Source organism: Orbicella faveolata, unplaced genomic scaffold, assembly GCF_042242905.1.
Source record: "Orbicella faveolata isolate gen_17 unplaced genomic scaffold, um_ofav_v1 contig_26, whole genome shotgun sequence".
Lineage (NCBI taxonomy): Eukaryota > Metazoa > Cnidaria > Anthozoa > Scleractinia > Merulinidae > Orbicella > Orbicella faveolata.
In genome coordinates, this window is record NW_028301554.1 from 8,881,743 (window position 1) to 8,897,500 (window position 15,758).

Here is a 15,758-nt window from a genome sequence, read left to right on the forward strand (position 1 = left end):
TTTTGCGGCTTCTTGTTACCGTTTGGGGGTAAAATCTGTTTCTTCATTATCCAACAACTTCCCCAATTCAAACTTCCTTCTCTGCTCAAGTGCTTCTTTTCGTTTCTGTATCGATTTGAGAGCTTCGCTCGCTTCTTCTTTTTCTTTTTCTGCAACATCTACCGCTTGCGAATCATCCAGCACCTGAATATCTTCCTCCAACATTGATCTATCTTCTGCCGCTTGAACACTTCCCTCATAAGCGCTTCTTACCTTTTGATGTTGTGTTTCAAGACTTCCCAATTCTCTTTTCAGTTTGTCAATTTCCTCTTGTGAACCTTCTTCATTTTCAAGAGCTTCGATCTGTTGTTGTTTCTTTTTCATGGCTTCTCTTATTTCATCCATTTCCTTTTTATTTTTTTCTTTCTGCGAAGCCTCGTATTGCTTCTCTTTGAGCTCTTTTCGTTTTTCGTATACAGTTTGTTGAACCTTCTCGTATTTGGAAGGCTCGATAGCATATTTTATTTCTTTTGAAAGGTTTGGATTGATCTGATCTTTTCCCGTTCTCCTGTTTTTGGTAAACAGGTCATACGTTTTTTTGCCAGCTCCAAACATTTTGACTTGGAGCTTCCCCTTCGAGCTGTATGAAACCTCAAGCTCGCTTGAGCTCATGTCCGGGTAGATATCTTTTGTAGCAACCCACGCTTGTTCACTCAGGGTCTGAGCCCCGGTGAAAGAGGTTTCAGCATAACAAGTTGCAGGCAACCCGCTTTTTTCGTGCTGCATTGTCTGCATTGGAATTTCTTCTTCTTTACCATGTGGCGTAGACGAATTTTCTGGGAAGAAAGGAGTCGTTTCGTTGGCATCTCTACCTTCATCATCGTCACCCAAACCGTATGGGTCATAAGCAGGGTTTTCAAAGCTTGTTCCTTCACCTTCCGCCATGGCAATATATTTAAGCCTGTTATTTTTTAAATTAGAAAATTATCGCCGGCGTATTATACAATGTCAGTTCCAGAGAACCTTCGCGCAACGTACAACAAAAAAACATTACGTGCCATGAAGGCCGAACGCGCGGTCAAGCGGATCACCTTTTCCCGCACTGAAGCCAACCCCGGCGATACGCTGTATGTTGCAGTGCCCAAGCTGAACGTGAACGAGGTTCTGGTGCCGGGCTCGCTAGCGCTTATCTTTAACATCGACCTTTCTGGAGGGCACGCCAACAACTTCCTTCTCCAGAACGTCACGCGTGCGCTCGTTGACAGGCTGAACGCGAAGTTCGGAGGCACTACCCTGCAAGACACGGTTGGCTACGGCATCTACAAAATCTTTGATGACCTTTTCCTTTCGCAGGAAGAACGAGACAACAGGATTCTCGAAGGGATTCAGAGCGAGGATCTATGTAAGATCCGCTCAAACGCGGGAGACAAGAAAGACTTGGGCGTCGACGCTGAAAAAAAGCTGAATGAGGTGTACGGGAGCAAGTACCGGATCAGGCTTGACCATCAGATCCTAACTGATCACGGCGTTTTCTACCCCCAGACCCTTTACAACGACCTCGTATTCGAAGTAACCCTTGCTGGAGCTGAACATGTGGTCATTGGCACTGATACAACCCAGCTGAAATACAAGCTGACGAACATCCAGCTCGAGCACGAAATGATCCGCAGCAAGACTCTGGAGGACGAGGCGTACAGCGTTTACTCCAGCGGAAAAGAGTTCGCTTATGACCACGTGATGCGTTCCAAAGTGGTGATCTTCGAAAAAAAACCCCGACACGAGGAAGAACATCAAAATCGACGCCCAAAAAAGGTCCCTAAAAGCCATCCTGCTGCTGTTCATAGAGCCGTATGCTAATGGCGCCAGAGATTCAGAAAAATACGTCTTCCCGGATCTGCCGAAAGTCAGCGTCACGATCAACGGCTCGCCCAACATGATTTACAACAACGGCGTCGAAGGCAAGGACATGTGGGAAGAGGCCCAACGCTTCTTCGTGAAGGAAAAAAATAAAACCGAGCACATGGATGCGACGAAGTTTTACACTGGAGATAATTTCGGGCTTCTGATTGATATGCGCACCATGGCGGACAAAGAAATGCACGGAAGGGGCAGGCGCATTGTGAACAGTGCAGACGACGTCCAGCTGGAAATCGAGAGGAAAGCATTCTCAGGCGACTTGAACTGCCACGTATTCGTCATCGCCGACCAACAGTTCAACATTATGGACAGACAGCAGGAATCTGTACAGGATTAATATGGACCCAAGCAAGATACCCTTCAACGCTCTCATCGTGGGGCCGACCAATTCAGGCAAATGGAGGTTCGTGGTGGACCAGCTCTACGGCCCTTTCCGCGGAAAGTTCGACTACATCGTGCTCATCTGCCCGACTTTCACGCACAACAAGACCTACCACCGGCTTGGCGAAAACGATCCAAGAATGGATGTGATAGTCTGCGAACAGCACTACGTGGAAAAGTGGTTGAAGCTCGTGAGATGGCTTTCCGAGGGCACCAACACGCTCATAATCCTCGACGACTGCGCGGCCTCCAAAGATGTGAAAGGGCGTACAGGCGAGCTGGTGAATCTCGCCTTTTCTGCCCGACATATGGGCATCAGCGTTTGGGCGCTGACCCAGAAGTTGACCGGCATAACATCTTCCTTCCGGGAGAACGTGGCGGCGATCGTCCTCTTTTACACCCCCTCGATCAGGACAACGAAAGCCATCTTCGATGATTACGCCGGCGAACTCTCCCCGGATGAGTACAAAGGTCTGGTTTCAAAGCTGAAAGAGCGAAAGTTCTCTTATCTAGTGTTCTCGCTTCGCCACCCGTACGGGGTAAAGTTGTTTTGAATAAAAAATGAAAGCTGTATATAGCCTTGCACAATGGGTAAAGAGGTCGCGTTAGCAGAAGTTATGAACCTTCTTCAAACCAAGCCCGAGCCGTCGAGTAGTCCCACAGGTGGCCTTGTTCCAACCGCCCCCGGACCTGACATTCCTGCTCTTCGCGAGCAGCTAGCCGTGCTCGTGTCCACAGGCGAAGCCAAAGAGGCAATCGGAGTGCAGCTAACCCACGAGCAGGTGAAGCGCCTGAGCGACAAAGAGGTCGAGAAATACACCAAACACTACGAGACGTACGTGGGCTCAAAGACAACGGAAAGCCTGATCGACAGCTTCATTTTTCTTGCAACCAAAGTATTCGGAATGACCGTCAAAATCAAAGACATCGACGCTTACCAAAAAGAACTCAGAAACGACTATATCTTGAACAAAGAGCTCTCCAATCTGGCCGGCAACCTTGCTTTGAAGTGCGGCCGGTTTCTTGCTGCGGCCAACGCTGTGTTCATCACCACAAAACATGTTGATTTTAGTCCACAGTTGCCGGAGAAGATCCACCCTTCTCGTGATGAACACGGCTATCTGCTTGAGGGCGTTGATGAAGTACCCGGCTCAGCAACTGCAGAATAACTGGCCAGCATTCGTTAACAACTGCTGAGGGCTTGCTGTCAAATTGTTAACAATTAAACTTTTTTCATTTGCTTAGAATACGGTTCGCTTCAGAATGTCAACCGAACAATCCGAGAGCGCGCCTGCCGTCACGGCGCCTCAGGTCGAGACCCAGGCAGCACCTGCGGCGGATATCACACAGCAAGCGACAACTCTAACTCCAACCACGCAGCGCGTAAAAAATCCGAAGCGTGTGGCCGCTGGCAAAGCGACATCTGAAAAAACGCGGCAGGCACGGGAACAACATAAGAAAGATGCCGAGGCTTATAGGGCTCTCGGGGAAAATAAGGCGAATGCCGCCAAAGAGCCCCCTGAGCCCGCCCCGACTAGAGAAGGCGAAAGCCCAAAGAGCAGCGGTCTCAGCGCCAACCAATGGATTGCTATTGGCGGCATAGACGTTTCACTGCTCGGGATTTATTACAAACGGGAAGAGCTCAAGGCAATGGCCAAGCCCGCATTCGACAAATTCAAAACGCCGGAGCCCGCGCGTGTTGAGCCAGAACCTGCTCGCGCGACACGGCCAAAAGGATTTTAAAAAATGCTTTGAACATTTGCGTGCAATGTATATCCACGATGTCGGACCAAACCATTGCGGATACTCTCATCCATGCAGCCGCAATTGGAGGAATTGGGATATTTTGGCTCCAATTTACCGCAAAAGCTGTCGGAAAGGTGGTGCAGCTTTCCAACGAAATGTTTGCCGATAAGGGCGCAGAAGAAAGAAAAAGACAAAGAAAAATACAAGAAGAAGTAAGAAGAATATTATCAGAAATAATAAGAAGAGAAGAAGTAGAAGAAGAGGAGGTGTTGTGTGACAAGTGCGCAGAAAAGGACGCGGGGAAGACAGATTAAATTAACACAGTTTGGAGAAAAGCTTTGAAAATATACTCAGATGGAAGTCTACTGCGTGAAAGACGGGCGAGTGACGCCGAACGTCCGAGGAACAGCGAAAATTGTTGCTACAAAAAGCAACCGGCGACTGCTAAAAGTGAAGTGTGCTGTGTGCGGAATCACCAAAACAAAGTTTTTGCCTGGAACTCCCAGAAAGGCAGCAAAATTGAAATAAAAGAGCAAGCGGGAAAGACAGATTAATTTTGTTTTAAACTTTCGTTCTTTTCTTATATCGAACGCACCATGTCCGACAACAAGCTTGTCAAGAACGTCATTGACGCCTCAACTCTCACGGGATTAGCCGCGGGCATCGGCTGGGCCGCAAAAAAGGTTGTGAAAGAGAATTTCACTTCCGATCCCAGCAGCAGCTTTGTGAATTACGTGAAGTTCCACGCCGTCATGGCTGGAAGCATTGTGCTCAAAAAGTACCTCGAGGACCAGAAAATTCTTCCAAACAGCGTTTAGAAAAAAAATATATTATAGCGCGATGCCGAGTTCTTATTTCTCCGTCAAAGCCCTCAAACTGTTGCTTTGTCATATTTTCTATACAATATTATGTCTTATACTGTTGATGCAATGGATTTTGTTTGGGCGGTTAAGATTGTCACCCGCGAAGACTTCGACTCTGAGGATCAAGACTCCGTTTTTGAAGATCTTGATAGTGAGGGTCAAGACTCCGTTTTGAGGATCTTGACACTGAGGAGTTCCCATTATCTGAAAAATGCCCTGCGCCTCCTCCCTACGAACCCCCGCCACCGCCATACGAGAACAATTAAAAATAGATCTCGCAATATATACAATGACGAGCATCGTGATTGGCGGGGCCGTGTTGAACGCCACGGCTTTCATCGGCGGCAATTATCTGGCGAGGGCGCTTGGCGAGGGTGGCAAAGCCGCGCTTGAAGAAAAGAAGCGCCACGACAAAGCTCTCGAGGCGTACCAAGCGGCTTACGCCAAATACACGCGAGACCGAACACAACCTCTCGACTGGATCGCGACTAACGCGCAAACAAAGGAGCAGGCCAAGCAGAACTTTACCAACACGGACTACGCCTTCAAACTCTACAACCAGGCGCATCCTGACGAACGAATGGTACCCCCCAAAGAGCCCAAGTTCTCAGATTTCTATCAGCCAAGCGGGCAGCAGAAAAAAGGTGAACTCGCGTTCGTGGGCGCCGGGGCACTAGCGCTGGGCTACGCGGCCTTCCGGTTCCTTTAAATTTTCGGCGCTCTCTGGGCAGAATATTTTTCGTGTTGAAGAAAAAAAAGATCATTGTATACCATGGACTCTTTGCAGAAGGCTTGTTACGCATCCTTATTGAAAGTAAACCCAAAAGCAAATGAACTTTTGGGTTACGAAAATTTCGAAAATTTCAAAGAAACTTGGTGGGGTATGCATAAATTATTGGAATTACCTGAGTTTAATCAACTTTTTATTAAATGCGCTCCAAAATCAATGGAGTACATTTCGGAAAACTTTGATAAGATTGTCAAAGGCAAAGAAATTGAGTTCTTCGAAAATTTAAAGGATGACACTTACGCGGATGAAATGATAAGCTTCTTTAAACAAGCCGCGGAAAAGTTGAAAGAAAACACAGCTGCAGATTGCTGAGACTTTCGGCTCTCGGTGTGGTGACTTTAAACCTTTTTACGCCTTATTTATATGAACGCCAAACTCATGAAGATATACTACGGCCCCGGGTGTTACTGGAAAGGAATCGTCGCGATCAAAAAATTAGCCGAGGCCGTCAAGGTACCTGAAGAAACCGCAAAAAAGTGGCTGATCAGGCAAGCGCTCTGGCAGATATTCCTCCCCGCGCCGAAGCGAATTCCTCGGCCGAAATTCGACGTTCCCACATCCAACAATATCCATCAGGCGGACCTTCTTTTTCTGCGCACGAGAAGCTCCCTCGCGGCCGCAAAGTTTTCAAATACGCGTTGACCGTTGTCGACGTGGCCAGCCGCTACAAAGAGGCCGAACCCCTGACTTCGAAAAAATTCTGATGAGGTCGCCCTGGCCTTTCAGAAGATTTACAAGCGTTCGCCTCTCAAATGGCTTGAAATGCTGCAGGTTGACCCCGGGCGCGAGTTCATGGGCGCTGTCACAAAAAAGATGGACAAGCACAAAATCTTTATCCGGCGCGGGCGCGTTGACATTCACCGTGACCAGGCCATTGTTGAACGTTTCAACCGCACCCTTGCGGAGCGCTTGTTCGGCCACCAGTACGCCGTGGAGATGCTACTCCCTGAGGGCAAGCGGTCCACTGCCTGGGTGAAAAGACTTCCAGAAGTTGTTTCAGCTTTGAACAACGAGGTCACAAGCCTTATCGGCAAGAAACCCGCCGTTGCCATCAAAGAAAAATCTGTTTATGCAAGGCCTTCGACACCTTACTCGAGGCCTGTCGGAAAACGCGAAAAAATACTCCCCCCTCTTATCCAAGTTCGTTATCTTTACCAGTCCGGCGAGCTTGAAGCCGGTGTAAAGAGAGCCACGGATCCAATCTGGTCTTTGAAAGTTTACGGCATTGAAAGGTCTTTCATCAAACCGGATCAGCCCGTTCTCTACTATCTGCGCGACGGGCCAAAGCGCGGCTTCGTGCGTGAAGAGCTGCTCGTTGTCCCTCCAAACACTACTCTTCCTCCGGCTGACGTGAACTAAATGTGAAACTCGATCGGTTCGGTGTTAATCCCGTCGGGCAGCACCCACCGCTTGTCGTAATAAGCGCTCAGCCCCAGCTTCTGCTGCTCGTAAGTGACCATCTGCCCGTCCCGCATCCTGAAACTTCTGTTGTTCGCCATATCTTTGCCGCCTTCCAACGCTTCCTCGAACCGCTGCCATGTCGGCTTGTTCTGCGTTTTCGACATCCCCTTCGTGCTAAACTTCTTTTTTTCGTCCCCCTCTCCATCATCGGCGAAATAGCACTTCGAGCTGAGCGCGATCATCCGGCTGCCCTCGAACTCAAGTTTGAAGAGGCCTGGGGTCCGGCCGCTCCACTTGTCCCAAGGCAGCCTCAAATTCCGCTTTCAACTCCGGCCGGACAATGTCTTCGAGCCGCTCGCCCGAGATTGCCATGTAGTTGCTGTCCGTGTCCATCTGGATGAGCTCGAAATCTCTTCTGTCAATGTACTTGTCGAGAAAGTTGTAGTAGAATTCCAGCATCCGCAGCTTCGCCAGCTGATAGACAGCGATTCCGATCTGGAACGGCCGTCTGATCGTAATCCGAGGCTTACGGCTTTCCAGCTCGTAGGCCTGCCCGATCTCGTCGAGGTCTTCGAAATACGCGCTCCGCAGCGCTCTGTCGACAACCTTCTCGTCTTTCGTGTATATCACGTTCGTTTGCCGCTCCAGCGCTTCAATCAACTTCCCGTACGCGCTGTTTCCGAGCAGTTTGAACGCTTCGGCGAGCAGCGCCTTGCTTCTGTCCGCGTCTCCTGTCCGGCGCGCCTCCGTCACCTGCTCCACGAACCAGGTAAAGATCTTGCCCGGCTCGTAGTCGATTGTTCTGGAAACTTTCGTGACAACCGCCCCGTGGTTCACGTACCACAACAGCAGAGGGGCGTACACCAGCAGCTGTTCTGCGGACAGCGCCCCCACAAGCTTTCTCCCGTCTCCACGCTGTCTGCCTGTTCTTGCCAAGTAGTCTTCCATATGTTTCGGCACAGCTTCGGCAGGAACCCTTTTGTTGTAAAAGAAAGGGCACATCTCCTCGAACATTGGCCGCAAACGCTCTGGGATCTCTATGCGAACTTCGGCGAAACCCAACGACCCGGCTTTCAACCGGCGAATCAGAACTTCGGCCGCCTCCGCTTGGAGGTCATCGTCGTAGTGCACGACCTTCTCCTTCCCGCAAGGCATTTCTCTGAGCATGGTCGAGAGATAGAGAGCACTGGCGTCGAAACCGAGAATATTTTTGCAAAGACGCGGTTCTTCGAACTGATGCGACCTTATCCGTGTCACACCGGCCTCGTGCCGTTTCTGAAAACCAGGCTCGGTCCGCCAACAACCGCCCCTTTGAGCATTTCGTAAGTCTCTTTGCTTGGGCTGTAAAGGTCTGCGCCGCGCTCGATTGCCCCTCGGAGCAAATAATGCAAACTCACCCCTGGCAGGCTCACCGCGTCTTTCAGAATGTCGATTCCTCTCTCGGTGTAGAAGCTTTTCATCTTTTCCAGCGCCTCGAGGCCGAGAGCCACATCAAGATTGTTGTAGTAACGCAGCCAGTCTGCGAAGGTCCGCATCCCCTTTTCCTTGAACAATCGCTGGCATCCCTCCCATTCATCCCGCGTGAGAACGTATTCGCCCTTTAGCTTCGAATACCAGTCCTCGTATTTTGGGAGCCCCTGGTAATCAAGCTTTTCGGGGGTGTCAAACCATTCGTAGGGGAACCAGGATTTCACTGCCTTGCATCCGTAGGCTCTCACCCATTTGTCGTAGCTCGTCCCCGGGCTCAGATAGTTGATGATATCAAGGAAACGGGCCCCCAAGGTGAGCAAGAACATGATTTTGTTCCCCTTCTTGGCCACTTTGACTTTTTTTGATACTTCGGCGAGAGTGGTGACGAAGTGGTTTTTGATCAGATTCAGGTCGTACGATCCTGAGTTGAACCCCACGACAGGAACCTGGTTGCACCATTCATAATTTTTTTACTTCTGGTCTTTTGTCAGCAGGTGCATGTCTTCTGGCACAAACTCCGCTATCACCCGGTCCTGGATGTTTTTCTCCCGTCTCGCCAGCTCTATCAGGAACTTGCGGACCAGCTCCGCGGGGTTTCTTTCGCAGATGTGGGTAGGCTCTCTTTCACGAGTGTCCCCGACGCTCACGGAGATCGGCACGTGCGCGTTTTCTATTGTTAACGCGCCTGTTGGCTCTTTCCGATAATTTTTGTCGCCATACGCCTCGAAATCGTACAAGATCGCATGCGGGTAAGTTTTCGTTTGCTTCCTCGGGAGTTCCCATTTAAGAAACCCAACTTTGCAAGCCCAGGCCTCTATTACTTTGCAGCCGTTCTTTCGCAGAAATGCGGTACGGTTCACGGTGGCTTGGTACAGTTGTTCGGCTGTTTTACCGTTTGTTATTACCTCCCGTCGGTTAGGATAACATTTTGGGCATCCGTGGAAGGGGCAGCCGTGGTATTGGAATACCGTCCTCGTTTCGTGGTGGTACTCGTCGACAGGAGAAGACCTCATTTTCCCACCTTCTCGAGGAAGCCATCTCTCGCCCCCGTGCCCGCACATTGCGTGGTGGATGTGGATGCCCCGGCGCTTCGCTTCTCGCTTCAGCCACAACAGCGCTTGTTTCGAATATGAGGTGTTTGGGTACATCACTTTCTCGAATGCTGTCTGCGAGGCTTCCACTTTTGTCCCCGGGCAAAAGATTACCGTTTTGCCCGCGCTGCAGGTTTGACGGTGGCGTTCCAGATTGCAGGTTTTTGTGAATCTCTGTCCACAATGGGTGCATGCATAGGTTTTCGCCAGCTTCGCGATGTCTTTTATCAAGAAAGCGTAGCCTTCGTAGACACCTATCGTCAAAATGTTTTTGGGTTTGGGGTTCGGGTTTATTCTGAGGTGCCAAACCACTTCGCCGTCTTCAAGACGCTCAGGCTCGTAGGCACGAATTCCAAGCCAAGATGAGACGTGCGAGCCGTCATTCAGATGGGCTTCGACCTTCTCCAACTCGTCGAGAGACGTTTTTGAGAAGTTTTCTGGAATGGTCTTTAGTTTGTAGAAACTCTGGGCGAGACTTCGGGCTTCTTTTGTGCAGCGGTCTGTGCGCGCCCCTCGGTGCACAGCGATGCACCGCCATAGGCACAGGTTGTCGTTATACACGTCCAACGCCACCATCGCCCGGCTATGGCGAAGGTTGCGCAGCCAGTCAGGCAAAGACCCTGTTCCCACCAAGGGCTGCCTGTCAAGCACAACCTTCAGGTCGACGTTGAAAAAGTTTTCAAAAACCCACTTCCTGTTGGGCCTTTCAACTCTTTCAAGGTCGAGACGCAGTTCTTCCTGGCGGCTAAGCCATTCTCCCGCGTCTTCCAGTTTGTTGAACCACTGTGAGCCCTTTGGGTTCGAGTAGTACACGATCACAGTTCCATCCTCAATGTTGCGCAACTGGTACGCGAAAACGTGCCTCAGATAGAACGACGTGCTTACTCTTTCACGAAGCCTCGACATAAAGTCTGGTGTTAGGTTTCTCCCCAGACCTTTGATGAAGCGCCATCGAATGAAACGCCGGCCTGTACTCTCTTCCCCTTCTTTCTCTGCGTCATCGAACAGATCCAGAATCTACTTCTGGTAGTCTGTCACTGTTCGGATTTTCCGTGCAGGAAAGGGGTCGTACTCCCTCAGAAGCTCTTGCGCTTTTCTCGACTTTCTTTGGCGCGGAGGGGCGGAGGGGCTCTTGGCTGGTAAGGCTTCGGAAGAAGTGGCTTTTGCAGATGCGCCTTCGTTTCTTGAGAAATTGGTTCATCCAGCACGTTCTGGACAACCTTTCTTACCGCTGGCGCGTTTTCTGCAAGAAGTTGATCCAAATACTGCAATGTCGCTGGATCTATTTTTGCGAGTTCTTCTTCCAGTCTTTCTTCGTACCTTCGGTTGTTGGAAGCCATAGTTCCTTGTGTTATAACCCAAGGTTTCATTTCTCTAACTGATGTGTTTCTTTCAGCTCGAGCAGAACACGTTCAAAAATTTCCTTTGCTTTTACGCGCTTGCGAATAAGCCGCTGTTTAAGCGCGTTCCCGCCGCAGGGGCTGCAGAGACGGTAGTCGCACAGAAGGCCGACTCCGCAACCTCTACACGGCTCTGGCGTTTTCATTCCTTCCTTCAGCTGGTAGTTGTGCTGCCCGCAATACACCCCGTAACAACGCTTCCCGCAGCTTTCTTTCCGGCCCCGCATCAGCCACGCGCACTTGTTTGGCGCTCGAGACATCGCGGCTCGGGTGGTATAACAGCGGGCTCGCTTGTTTCTAATCGGTGGCTCTCCTTTGTTGTGAGTAGTATAGCGGGAGTCAAACAAATACTGTTTCAAAGAGGGAGCTGAATTTCACCGTTTCGCAGCCCCCAGGTTCAACCGGTCCGAGCATGTGAGGGCTGGACTTGACGGTGGGGGCTGCGATAAGGTGAAATAAAGCTCCCTCTGCGAAACGGTATTTGTTTGACTCCCACCATACTACTAATCTGATTTTCCAAATTTTCTAGGGGAACACCCCATTCAGTTGTGCAAAAGTGAGGTGCTCCTCTTCAGCACCCTACCACACAAGGCCACCGTTAACGTGACGAGATAGTGCTCCGGCTACTTTATAATTTCCTCCTGCTACTTTCTTTTTACAGTTTGAAATCCCTGTTCTACAAGAGGACTTGCAGGGGTGAAGCTTTGACACAAATATAAATGCCTGTTACTCGCGCTTCCGTAGGAAAGCCCGAATCTTAAAATGCAGGCGTATTTGTTGCCAAAAGGGGGGTCATTGTCCCAGGCGTTCTATGCGTAGACCGTGGAAACTGGGGATGAGAAACGCGACATTGCTCGCTCTTCGTGACAGAATGCGGTGTTTTGCGAAGAACGTTTTAACAAGAATCGCGCCTTATACGTTCATCTCACATACAAAGATGTCGATCATTTTCTGAAAGGGTCGGTCCACGAATTATATTGCTTCAAGGCCAGCCAGGTAAGCAAAGTTCACGCTCGAAACGTTCTCGTGGGATAACAACTGAGCTGATCGTGGTATGAGTTCAAACTACGAAAACACTGACAAAAAAACAGGCAGTCAATGACGGCATGTGGCTACTGCTGTTATTATTTAGAACACTGCAGTAAAACAAATCATATTGCAATAAAACGAGCTAAATACGAAAACGTTTTTGGACTCGTAGCTCATTTAAAACATGCGACTTGTTTCTTGCACCGCGCAAAATGTGTCGATCCCTAAAGTTGTAAAGATAAGACTTTCGGTAACTTGAATTAAATATCTTACCTCCAAGTTTAGTTGGCTTTTCTAGTAGGGTGTAGGGAAAAAAAAATAACGTGTGATTTTGGAGGCAAATTGTGCGGGAAAATTAAACCTTCGATTGTGCGGGGAATGGATGAGTTGCCAGTAATCGGATACCTGTGTTTGCGCAAAGAACTCTGGGATCGTCAGGGGGCAGACATTGCAAGTCGCTAGAAGGAAATGTATGGCGAAAAGTTGTTTCGAGGTACAAGAAAACGATTTTTGAGAGAGACCAACCCTTTTCCGCAGTCGTTTTTATTGCGAATGGATTTGGGCAATATCGATATGTGGAATATGTAAGTTTTTGTTTGAATAACCGTTAAATATGTGACAAAATCTACCGATAAACTCCGTTGCTTGCGTGAGGTGTGAAATTTACATCGCGTAATGGTCTGATAATATTACAAAATTAATTAGGTATAAATGGAGAGGAAATAACCCAGTAAAGCCTTTTAAGTTGTGTACAGGCTACTTTTGGCTTTTTTGAAAGCTCTGTCATACAAATAATACTGGAAATAAGCCCGGTGGCGATCATTGTACTGCCTGGGGTTGATTTAATGACAAATGAGTCCGCGCGACTCATGCTGTATGGCTATTGTGTTGCTCAAAACCTTTGTTTTGCTTTTACAAGCACGTATTTCAGTGATTTTCCTTTTTTATAACAGATCAAGGGTGGTTCCTTGAATATATCTCCGAGTATTTGTATTTAAAAGTGCCATTTGTGCGTGATTATGCTTTCCAAAGTTTGGTATTGACGGTTGAGTGAAATTGCCGGACACCAAGGGTAGTAGTTCCTTCTGCAATTTTCGATTTCTGTTTTACAGCTTCTTTTCTGTCTTTATATTTAACTTCTCGGAGGGTCTTTTCTACCATTTGCTCCGGGTAGCCTTTCGAGATCAGACGTGTATTGGAATTTTTAATATTCTCTTCAATATATTTCAGAATAAACCTCACGCAAGCAAAAGGGAGTTTATCGGTAAATTTTATCACTTATTTCACGGTTATTCTAACAAAAACTTACATTTTCCATATATCAACATTGCCAAAACCCATTTGCGATAAAACAACGGCGAAAAAGCGTTGATCTCTCGCCAAAACCATGTTTTTGGGCGTCGAAACAACTTTTCGCCATACATTTCCTTCTAGCGACTTGCAATGTTTGCCCCCTGACGATCCCAGAGTTCTTTGCGCAAACACGGGTATCCGATTACTGGCAACTCATTCATTGTGCGGGATTATTGACGAACCAATGCTCTTGCCAAGTCCTAAGGAAAATCTGCATTGACGATAGTTTAGCCAGTTATTTCACTAGTAGTTCAAATATATTCAGCAGTCTTAGCAATCGCCAATTCTTTAAGAAAACTGTGTCTGACTACTAAATATGGCCCATTTTTGACTTGCGCGATAATGGGTTTTGTGCTAGGGCGGGGCCTTATCTTATCTTACGGTACAAGCTGCAGAGGTAGATAGCCGATAATGGGCTAGACACCACACGCAGAGCAAGCTTTAAATTCGCGTGCTCTGCTAAACCTCTCTCCTTTTTCTGCCAGCGCCGATCGTGATAGCTGTTTAGCCTTAGAAGCGTACTTTACTTTCTTTAATTTCGTCGGCCCTCCACCATCCCCTGAGCTCCTCCTCTGCTCTTCTTACCTGTTACCGGGCTGGCTGTTTTTCGCCCCAACTTTATTCACTGAATCAAATATAGCAAAGTTTAATTGATTAATTTGACACCATAGCATTTGAATAGTTTGAAATAAACGCTACGTGAGTGGCCAAATTAATCCAGACAAGTGACTCAGTGATTCAGTGATTTCTGGCCGCATGCACGACCGCGATTACAGTCTTTTTCATTACAGTCTTTTGTGCGCTAGGTTTATAGATAGGCGCCGTTCTCGGCATAAAAAAAACATGTTGCGTGACATGGACTAGACGAGTATGAAACCAAAATAAATAGCAAAACAGAATGCCGCATCTTCCCTTATAAATGAGTTCCTTTTTAAAAGTACTCCTGCCTTGACTCAATAAAAATATGTAACTTGAATATTTCTTCACAAACTGTGTCAAGGGTCGCAAATTCTCGGAAGTTATCCGCAAAAAACATAACTTGAAAGTTTACGCAAATTAAGTGCAATGCAATTTGCGCCTTGTCCTAGGACTGTTGTTTTCGCGAAGGAGCTTGCTTATCTATTCGCCCTCCAAAGGAGATGAGACTCTTGAAAAGGGTTTAAGATCGCAACATGGCAAAGATGCAAAATTCACTCGGATCGCAAACGACCAGTAAACGAACTTCGTACAATTTCTGCTAGCATGTACATTGTAATCGCCATAAGTTGTAAAAAGACCTGGAAAATTCTTTGCAAACAAGTTCTCCATTAATGCGTAGACAGCTGTGCTTGATTCTTGAACCAAAGTGGTTTAAACTCACAACTTCCGATAGGATGAGGAGGATACTCAACGAAGCAACTTGAATAGTAAATATCTAAGCGGAACTCTTGTGCTAAAATATCCTGATTCTTGAATTTGTTTTTATTGTGTCCAATACGCGTTTTCGTAAAGTACGATTTGATACAGTGGTACGAAACCCGAGTAAACGCTCTTAGAACGTTTAGTTTATCAAAGAATAGCAAAGGTGCAGTAGATGTCTTCTGAATTCGTATACAACATCTCTGCCAACTCAACTTGTAAACAGGCTTCCGATTGTCTTATAGGGGAAGGAAATAACATGCGGGCAGAGGTACCTGAGAAAGTTCTGGAGAGGTCTGGAGAGGTAAAATCCCACCCTGCTGGGCTCACTTTGCTCGCCATTTTTTTTTTCTTTTTCACGCTTGTCCGAGCCTGATCGATTACCCAAGAGTCTACCGAGTGCAGACCAAATCTCCCAGTCTGCCGTACAGTCACTACTTCTATTTTGGCCGATAATTGGAATTTTCGGGGTAAAATGTTTGGAATATTTTCCGATGCATTTCTGCGGGTGACTCGGCAGAGTTATATTTTTAACGACGTTTTTAGGGTCGAGAAGATAAAATTGGCGACGCAGTTACTTCTTTTCACGTGATGCGTGGTTGGTGAAAAAATTGCCCGTGACGCGTGATTTGATAGAAAAATTCAGCGTGATGCATGATTGGTACCTCCCTCCCCTCCTTTGCAACCGTCTGCATGAGGTTAATTTCAAAATATCTTATTTTCTCACCTCCTTTTATTACGAAGTGCTTCACATCAGTTCCATACTTGTTGGTGGCCACACAGGTGTAGTTACCTTCCTGGTGTAATTTAATGCTTGTAATGTTTGTTGTGTTCATCACCACTGTAAAGTTCCGTAGCAATGCTATGTATATGGGAGGGGATCCTGTGGCTGAACATGGCACTTGACTACCTGGCTCTACTCTCACCGCAGCACCTGAAA

General features: G+C 47.9%; 3 protein-coding genes and 2 pseudogenes across 3 annotated transcripts in view; 3 read left to right on the forward strand and 2 right to left on the reverse strand.

Annotated features, from left to right (window-relative positions):
- Positions 1-967: 967 nt before the first annotated feature.
- On the forward strand, positions 968-2,568 carry LOC149108039 (uncharacterized; annotated as a pseudogene).
- A 959-nt stretch (positions 2,569-3,527) lies between these two features.
- LOC149108040 (uncharacterized) lies at positions 3,528-4,245 on the forward strand. The gene has a single exon (XM_089295604.1). It carries the CDS (start codon positions 3,541-3,543, stop codon positions 4,018-4,020), a length of 480 nt encoding a protein of 159 aa, XP_089151730.1. The 5' UTR covers positions 3,528-3,540; the 3' UTR covers positions 4,021-4,245.
- Positions 4,246-5,175: 930 nt separating this feature from the next.
- LOC149108041 (uncharacterized) lies at positions 5,176-5,646 on the forward strand. The gene has a single exon (XM_089296175.1). It carries the CDS (start codon positions 5,176-5,178, stop codon positions 5,593-5,595), a length of 420 nt encoding a protein of 139 aa, XP_089152301.1. The 3' UTR covers positions 5,596-5,646.
- Positions 5,647-8,834: 3,188 nt separating this feature from the next.
- Positions 8,835-11,572, reverse strand: LOC149108042 (uncharacterized; annotated as a pseudogene).
- Positions 11,573-14,001: 2,429 nt separating this feature from the next.
- LOC149108043 (uncharacterized) overlaps positions 14,002-15,758 on the reverse strand; it is a 4,569-nt gene continuing 2,812 nt past the window's right edge. Inside the window, exons 3-4 of the mRNA XM_089296176.1 lie at positions 15,546-15,758; positions 14,002-14,045 (exon numbers count right to left, since the gene is read on the reverse strand). The exon at positions 15,546-15,758 is cut by the window's right edge and continues 15 nt beyond it. Coding sequence (XP_089152302.1) covers positions 14,002-14,045; positions 15,546-15,758 — 257 coding nt within the window. The remainder of the gene's footprint in view (positions 14,046-15,545) is intronic.